The 8,852-nt window shown below is 40.4% G+C and overlaps 1 protein-coding gene across 1 annotated transcript in view; it reads right to left on the minus strand.

Annotated features, from left to right (window-relative positions):
* Positions 1-8,101, minus strand: part of LOC120300314 (leucine-rich repeat-containing protein 52-like) — a 28,655-nt gene extending 20,554 nt beyond the window's left edge. Inside the window, exon 1 of the mRNA XM_039326147.1 lies at positions 7,300-8,101. Coding sequence (XP_039182081.1) covers positions 7,300-7,915 — 616 coding nt within the window. The 5' untranslated portion in view covers positions 7,916-8,101. The remainder of the gene's footprint in view (positions 1-7,299) is intronic.
* Between the last annotated feature and the right edge of the window lie 751 nt (positions 8,102-8,852).

Genomic DNA, 8,852 nt, shown 5'->3' on the forward strand with positions numbered 1-8,852 from the left:
AGTAATATTTGCTTCAATCCTTGTATTTGGAAGTTTGGCCTCTAACAATAGTCCATTACAAACATCTTTCAGTGGTTCGCTTAATGTATCTTGTAGATTTTTATAAAGTTCCACCGGTAGCCCATCTGGGCCTGGTGTTTTCCCATTTTTTTGTCGTTTTATAGCCTCTAATATCTCTATCATTGTTATTCTTTCTTCTAACATAGTTTTGAATGTCTCTGGAATTTTTGGCAATTTACTTTCTTCTAGATATTGAGCAATTCTCTCTCTTGCAGCCTCTTCTTTACCATACAATTCCTTATAATATTTCTTAATTATCTTTTTTATTTCTTCCTTTTTAAATTGTAAACAACCTTTCCCATCTACTAAATTATGTATTATTTTCTTCTCTTTCTGTTTTTTGAGCTTATAAGCTAGCCATCTTCCTGGCTTATTGGCATTTTCGAAGAAATTTCATTTTGCTCTCTTTATTTGTTCCGCCAATTTTTCTGAGTCCAACAAATTCAGCTTATGTTTTATTATTTCCATTTCTCTTTTCAAAGTCTTTTTCTGTGGATTTTGTTGTAATTCTGTCTCTAACTTTCTAAATTTTTCATTTAATAATAAATATTGCTGTCTTCTTTGTTTATTTTTCTTTGCCATATACATTATAGCTATACCTCTAAAATACGCGTTAGTTGTGTCCCATACGTTTTGTAGTGATGTATCTTCTTCTTTATTTTCTTTAAAGAAGAATTCCATTTCTCTTTTCACCAACTCTATGAATTCTTTGTCTTTTAGTATAGATTGATTTAAAATCCATCTTGGTTTTTTTTTGTATTCCTTTCCATGTTGATTTTAAAGGGTTATGATATGCCCATATGCCTATTTCTATCTCAATTTCCTGTATATCCATCTTTAATTCAGGAGTCATCCAAATCATGTCAATTCTTGACCAAGATTTATGGCTATTTGAGTAAAAAGTATATTGTCGATTTTGAGGATTGGTTTCTCTCCAGACATCTTGTATTCCAATTTCTTCTACCATATCAAAGAATGTTTTGGGTAGTCTTCGTCTTATGGGTTTTCCTATTTGCTACTTTTATAATCCATTGTTCCCTCTACTATCGCATTAAAGTCTCCTATTAAACAAATATTTTGGTATTCCATTTCTATTAATTTCCTGTGTAATCTTTGATAAAATTGTTCTTGATTATCATTTGGGGCATAAATTGCCACTAACAGTATTTGTTTTTGATGTAAATATATTTCAACCATTACAATTCTTCCTTCTTCATCTGAATATATTAATTTAGAATCTATTGTCTCTTTAACGTATACCGCCACCCCTCGTTTCTTTTGTTGTGTTGATGTATAATGAAGCTTCCCCATTTTCGGGTATTCCAACAGTTTATAATGTTGTTTTTTTATGTGTATCTCTTGTAAACAGATTATATCTATATTTAATTTCTGAAGTTTCCTAAAAATTTTATTTCTTTTTGTTGGGGAGTTTAGTCCATTTAAGTTTACCCAAAAAAAATCATTTTTTTTCTCCATTTCTTCTTTCATTACTTATATTTTGGTCTAGTCGTTCTTGTAGTCCTTTGTTCTCTGGCAGGTCCTTCTCTTTCACCTGTTTGTTCACCTTTCTCCTTCTGTTGTTCTGCTTGTGCCGTTGCCCCTTGGGCCATCTTTCCTGTCTGCTTATACTCTTGTTGTTGATGCAATCCTTCATCCAAAATTACTCTATTTCTTACTTCAAAGTCCTCTGCTTTCCATATTGAATCCAGTCGATATCTTGTATTATTCCAGTTTATTAAAATGCCTTCTGGCATTAGCCATCTGAAATTTATGCCTTTGTCAATCAATTTTGTAGTTAGAAAATGGTAGTGTCTCCGGGTATCCCTTATTCTCTTGGGTATGTGTTTTAGGACCACAATTTCTTTATTTTTATATTGTAAGGGTTCCTCTCTCACTTTTCTCAGTACTTCATCTCTTGTTGATTTCTTCATGAACCTCACATGCACTTCTCTTGGTAATCTGTTTTTTCTTGCATAGCTTGAATTCATATGAAATATTTGATCCGTCTCATTCTGAATGTCTGCTCGGTCTGCGTTTAAAAGTTCTGCCAACAACTCAATAATCACCATTTCTATATTTTCTTCACTATCTTCAGGAATATTTTGAAACCTCAAATAATGTTCCGCTTCTCTCATTTTTACCATTGCCATAGCCCGTTCTAGCTCTTGATTAGTTTGTTCCAGTCCTTCATTCTTTTTCAATAACATTTCCACCTTTTTGTCAATGTCTTCAGTTTTATTTTCCACTTCCTGGATTTTCTGTTCATTTTTAATGATCTTTTGATTTTGAGCTTCAAATTGTGCCTTTATATCCAGAATTTCTTTGCTTACTTTCTCCAGTTTACTTTGTGTTTCCTCATGGTTCCTCTGCAAGATTTCTTGAATTAATTTTAAAGAGGTCTGTGTTTCATCTTGAGCCGTGCTTGCTTTGTCACGCTGTAGCAATGTACCGACAGAACTCTGAGTTGTTGGACTGGCTTGTCCGACAGAGGGCGCTGAAGAGGTTTTCTTTTCAAGTCTGGAAATATTAGATGTACTCATTTTGTGGCTCACAGTCTTAAACTTATATCCAAAGCGTAAACAGGAATCAGCTGTTGTGAGGCAAACCTACCTCCTCCAGTCCCTTCTTGGATCTAAAATATTCTCCCCCCCCCCCCGAGATAATGTCTATTTAGTTTTTAGCCAATGTCAACAAGCATAGCTATAAACTGTCTCTTCACTTGTTATCTCAGACCAAGGCTTTGTTTTGTTCTCAAGCTTCCCAAGGTCACTCTCTTTTTAATTCTTATTTTTCGCTAGTAGGTGTCCTCCTTGGCTTATTTATTGGCTTATTTATCAGTCTCCACACTCCAGTACTCCCATAGTTTGATATTTATTAACATTTTCCCTTAATGTTAAATTGCTGCTCCAAAAGTCTCTCTGGAGGTCTTTACTCTTTCAAGTTCTCCCTTTCAGGGTCTCAACATTTTCAAACACAAGAAGAAGGAAAAGACTTCAGCTCACCCAGACATAGCATGTTGTTGGAAATCAGCTGTTTTTCATAGCTTCCCTTCCAGCTGCAGACAACTTGGGATGCCTCGGCTCCTGGCAGCCTTTCTTCTGCCCCTTTAGAGGGGGCTTCAGTATGCCCAGATTGGTTGCCACCAGATCCAACCTCCTGAAATATCCCTCTTTCTTCGTTGCCCCTCCAGGGCAACTTTCCATCCCTTTAAGAGACGCTAGGCAAAGCAAAACCGGACTGAAAGGCTGGAGGTCCAGCCTCCCATGTCTCCCTGCCAAACCGGAAGCCTGATGCGTAATTTCTTTCTGCAGGGGAAAGTGTCCTTGAATAATACACTATGGGTGCTTGCCGCCTATCAGCCATTAAATGACTCAAAACTGCTCCTATACAATACGATGAAGTGTCACATGCAATACTGATAGGCAGTTTTTCATTGAAGTGAATTAACACTGAGTCTGATGATAGCAGTGATTTGACTGCTTTGAAACTTTTTTCGTGAATGCTAGTCCACAGCCATGGTGCCCTTTTATCAAAAGCCTATGCCAAGCCTGCCTTATGAGGAAGGAATGCACGGTAGAAGTTAAGTAACCATAAAAATGCCTGCAGCTCCCCCTTTGTCTTAGGTCTGGGAGCCTGCTGTATCGCCTTAAGCTTTGAGTCAGCAGGGTGGAGTCCAGCAGCATCTATCCGAAATCCCAGGAACTCAGTAGAGTTCACACCTATCTGGCATTTATCTCTTTTAAGCTTCAACCCCGCTTCGCAGAAGCATTGAAGAACTGCTCTGAAACATTCTGCTAACATTTCAGCTGACTCTCCAGCAATTAGAACACCATCAAAGTAAGGGCACACATCTGGAATATTCTTGAGTGTACATTCCATTACACTCTGAAACAGTCCTGTGGCGACACTTACCCCAAACTGCAAGCAGTGACCCCTGAGTGCACCTCTGTGTAACTATAGTTTGTGCCTCTGCAGTGGCATCATCCACAGGCAGTTGCTGATATGCCTGTGCAAGGTCTAGCTTAGCGAATAAGCAACCTCTCTGTAGTGGTGCCAGGATGTGGCTAACTACCAGGACTGGGTACGCTTGCTGCTGAAGTGCCTTATTAGTGGTGCACTTTTAATCAGCACACATGCACACATCTCCATTAGGTTTAACTGGTGTGACTATGGGGATTTCCCACACACTGCTATCTACAGGTTGCAATACTCCCTGCTGCATAAGTTAATCTAACTCTGCATCTATTTTTGGTTTTAAGGCAAAAGGCACTCTGCGAGGCTTGATCCTGATTGGGGTTATTGCTGGATCAAGGTGGAGGGCGATTGGTGCTCCTTTGTATTTACCTAAGCTGATGCTGAATACATCAGCAAATTCCTGGTACACAGCTGTCAAATCAGCTGTTGGAGTCCTGTTGATGCCAGTCACATGGATGCCCAGGGCATCAAACCAGTCCAAACTGGTGCGCTGGCCTTCGACTACCACGATGTTGAGGGGACCCTCAAACTCTTTGAAGCTGACTTTCATTGTAGCTTCTCCTTTAACCACTATGTGGGAATTTTGAAAGTCTGTCAGCACCAGATTTGACGGCTTGAATCTGACTCGTTTCCCACCATGTCTGCAGATGTAATTAAAAGTTTTGTATGGATTATGGACAGGGCTGACTGGGTGTCCAGTTCCATTGAACACAGAACTCCTTGTAGCCTGACCCTGAGTCTTAGCTTTTCTTTGAGAGGGCGATGGGCTCCTGTTCTAAAAATGTTCCTCCTCCCGGAGCAGTATCCGACTGTGTTTTGCCTTGGGGCCCATTTACCTCTCCTGGGAATGTCTTTGGGTTGAACTTCCCTCTGGCAACCATTACAGATGATGGCAATGTGCCCCTGTTTGCCGCAAGCTCGAAACATGGCCGTGCAGAACCTGCATTCTGATCGCTGGTGCCATTCTCCGCAGCTGGCACAGCTAGGGAAGAAAGCTGCCTTGTCAAATGGCTGCTGCCTTCTTCTTGGTAGCTTCTGCACCTGGTCGATCGCAACATCCTTGTCTGGGTCGTCTGTTTTATCTGTGTCTTCGTAGTGAACAGCTGTCTGACTGAGGGAAGTCTTTGAGGATCGTAAAGCCTTCACTCCACCGGTGGCCTCTTCTGCCATAGCTTCTTTTAATGCATCCTGGAATGTCAAGTCTTCCTTTGCAAACAGCCTCTGCTGTAAGTCTCTGTTTCTGAGGCCACATACAAGTCGGTCCCTGAGCCAATCTTCTAAATCTGGAAATTCACAGAGTCTGGATGCCTGTCTAAGGGCAGTCACGAATTCAGCAGCTGATTCCCCAGGCTGTTGTTCTCTTTGCTCGAATGCATGCCGCCAAGCAATGATGGCCAGCTGGGGTTCAAAATGTTCTTTTAGTCTCCTCTTCAGATCAGCGCAGGTGACTGATTCTAAGCTGGCTGGGGCTATCAGGTTCTCCGCGATGTCGAAGGTCACCTGTCCGCACACGCATAGCAGAGTAGCAGTCTTCAGCCCATCTTCTCTCATTTGGTTGGCCTGCAGGTAATTCTCCACCCTGGAAACGTATGAGCTCCATTGCTCTGAGTGAGAAACGTCAAATTCATTCAGCTTGCCCACCTTGGCCATAGTTGACTCTCATGAGGTCTTGTCAAATGCCTTATATTGCTAAGGAGCTGCTGTGTGAATCTGGGGACAGATCCCTCAGGATGATTGTTTCTCCAGTGTGGCTTTACTGGCAGGCAAGGTGGGGACGTGGTCCTTACCAGGGCACTTGTGCCTAGTCTTCACACCCTCGTGACTTCTGGCTCTGGTTCAGTGCTTCAGCTCTTTCTTTCCTTTGCAGCATATCCCATCCTTGTCGCCACTATTATATACTGGGATCAGTGAGGCATTGATCAGACCAAAGATTAGCAACAGCTCTTTATTGAACGAACACAGAAGCAACAGAAGCTACTCTAACAGCCACTTGACTTCTGTTTATACCGGACTGCCACTAGGTGGCAGCCAATGAATTTAAAGCAATATTTGCAGCTCAAAGTGCGGGCTTGTAACTAACAGGCAAACAGTTAGAGACCTGATTTAAACATATTCAGTTAACACTTTATAACTGACATTATACATTGGGTCAATACACAACATTCTGCATCTCTTTGCTTCCATGTATTTGTTGTTTGGTCCAGACATGGCAAATCATTCAGGTTTTCAACCAACAATATAGAATCATCTGTATACATAACATATAGCATACCCTAACCAATATGTCTGCAACATCACTACAAGGATCTTTATATATTCATCCTTAAATATATTAATAAGTCACAGAATATCATACACCCTTATCTTACTTTTGGAGAATGGCATGAATAGACCATATAGGTGATAGTCAACTGAAGCTACTAAATTATCAGTGTTATCTTTTGCAATTGGCTACCATGGAATAAGATGTATCTTATTTCAACTAGGGGAAAGAAAGAGGAGCTCCTGCTGTTGGATATATTTACACTGAGCATTAAAGTTTAACATTGCCCTCACACAACCAGAGGAATGTAAAATGAAGTGTTTATTTCACACACAGAGTGTTGCTCTTTGACACAGAGTGGACAGCAATACTATAGTTGAATTGCATGACATCAGTGAGAAGTGAAACTCTCTTAGACAATACATTAGTTATCTAGTTTTTTTATTCTGTTTGCCTTTCCGAGATGCATGAAGAATAGGAATTGACTATTGAACAATACTGATGGAAGAAGCCAAATAGTGTAAAACTGCACGTGTGAGCTGAAATATTTTGTGAGTTACATAATGTTTTGTCAATCTTAATTACAAAGAAGACAACAACAACAACAATACTTAGCAAAATTCTAAATAAAAGATATCCCTTTGCTTTTAATGCAAGAATCATACATATCACTGGAGGTTTTTAAGAATGGTTGGACTAGAAGATTCCAAGGTCCCTTTCAACTCTGTTATCTGTTTAGTCTATTATTTAATCTAGAATTTTTAGTTTCATTTTAAAGAGATCTTTATTCAACTCCACAGGCATAAAATGTGTCAGTTTACATTCCTTATTTTATGAGCTGAGGAGAAACAGCAGTAGTTCAGTGCAAAATTGCTGGTTACACAATAGTCATCTAGAACAGAATACATCTTTTTCAAACTCACCTGAAATAGTTATGCCAGTTTCCTTCAACCAGCTACATAGTTCCATAAAGGAGCAATTGCAGAACCAGGGATTCTCACCTATGTCCAGTCTTTTCAGATTAGGCAGGTCCCTGACCGTACTTGTATCAATAAACATCAAGCTGCAGCGGCTCACATCTAGATGCCTCAACAAGGTATTATTGGCAAAAGAGTCCTTCTCAATCTCTACCAGGCTGGGATTGTCTGAGAGTTTTAGCACCACCAGACTGCTCAGCTGTGAAAAGGTGCCAAAAGTTACCTGTGTGAGATTGTTAAAGCTGAGGTCTAAGTAGATAAGCTTGATCATGCTGACAAAAGTGAAATCCAGGTCCTTGCCTAAAGTGTTGCTGCTGCAATCTAGGTAGATCAGGTCACTGAGAAAATTCAACTCAAGTGAGGGCAAGTAGCTGAGTTTGTTTTCAGCCAGAACCAGCTGCCTGGTATCCAGTGGAATTATAGTTGGGAACTCTTCCAGCAGTTTCCCCGTGCAACTGACAGTTAGGTATTGGCATGTACATTCTTTGGGACAGCTTATGCTTCCTATTGTCCATCTGATTGTACTCAGGAGCACCACCATCCAGAAATTCTTGGAGCTGAGAGGAAAGAGCATGATGTGGCATTGAACTTCCTTCTTTGGACTCTGATAGTTTCCATGAAGATCTGGGCCAGGAGCCATGAATTTTCAAGTCTTATCCTGAGGGGAGCTGTGGCTGGCTGTTCTTCCTGATGCTCTCTGCTTATCAAGAGCCCTGGCAAATGATTAAACGAGAACAGAGCTTCTTTTCTTGAAAGTGCAAAACAGCTACTTGCAGTTAGAAGATCTCCATGTCACGTTGGCTGCCAGTTGACACCTTTATGTCAGCTCCAGGTAAGTTCATAGGTTCTTGGCACAGTTTGCATACACTGAAATGTGTATGCATATAAGTAACTTAATTATATGCCAGCTTTTTGTTTCCAGAGAAATTGGGTAAATTCTAAGAAGGACCAAAGTCTGAGGACAGGCATCCCTTATATAAAGGAGTATAATTTACATATGCTCATTCCCCACATATTAAGAATTCTATCTATCTTTCCACTCCATGCAAAAGAGAAATAAAATAAATTGCTGGCCCCTATAATCCCCTGTTCTGTGTGCTTCGTATTGTATACACTTCTGCAGTTGTATTAGGAGACCAGGAACAGAAAAACCTTTCCACTTGACAGACCTGTTAGAATCAGCAGCTAAGAGATGGAGGCAGGAATTGTGGAAACTAATCAAGGAGAGAAGCAACCTAGAACTAAGGAGAAACTTCCTGACAGTTAGAACAATTAACCAGTGGAACAATCTGCCTCCAGAAGTGGTGAATGCTCCAACACTGGAAGTTTTTAAGAAGAGACTGGACAGCCATTTGTCTGAAATGGTATCGGGTTTCCTGCCTGAGCAGGGGGTTGGACTATACGACCTCCAAGGTCCCTTCCAACTTTATTATTATTATTATTATTGATCATCGCACAGTCAGCCAGATGTTCAGACTGGATTTGGCATTTTGTCTACCTATCGAGTCCTTACCCAGGACCTGGGATAGGCAGATGTGGATGTTTAATGGTATTACAGATATCTTCGCAGAATGGAA

This window comes from Crotalus tigris, unplaced genomic scaffold (assembly GCF_016545835.1).
Source record: "Crotalus tigris isolate CLP2741 ecotype Arizona unplaced genomic scaffold, ASM1654583v1 scf7180000024339.11422700, whole genome shotgun sequence".
NCBI classification, from domain to species: domain Eukaryota; kingdom Metazoa; phylum Chordata; class Lepidosauria; order Squamata; family Viperidae; genus Crotalus; species Crotalus tigris.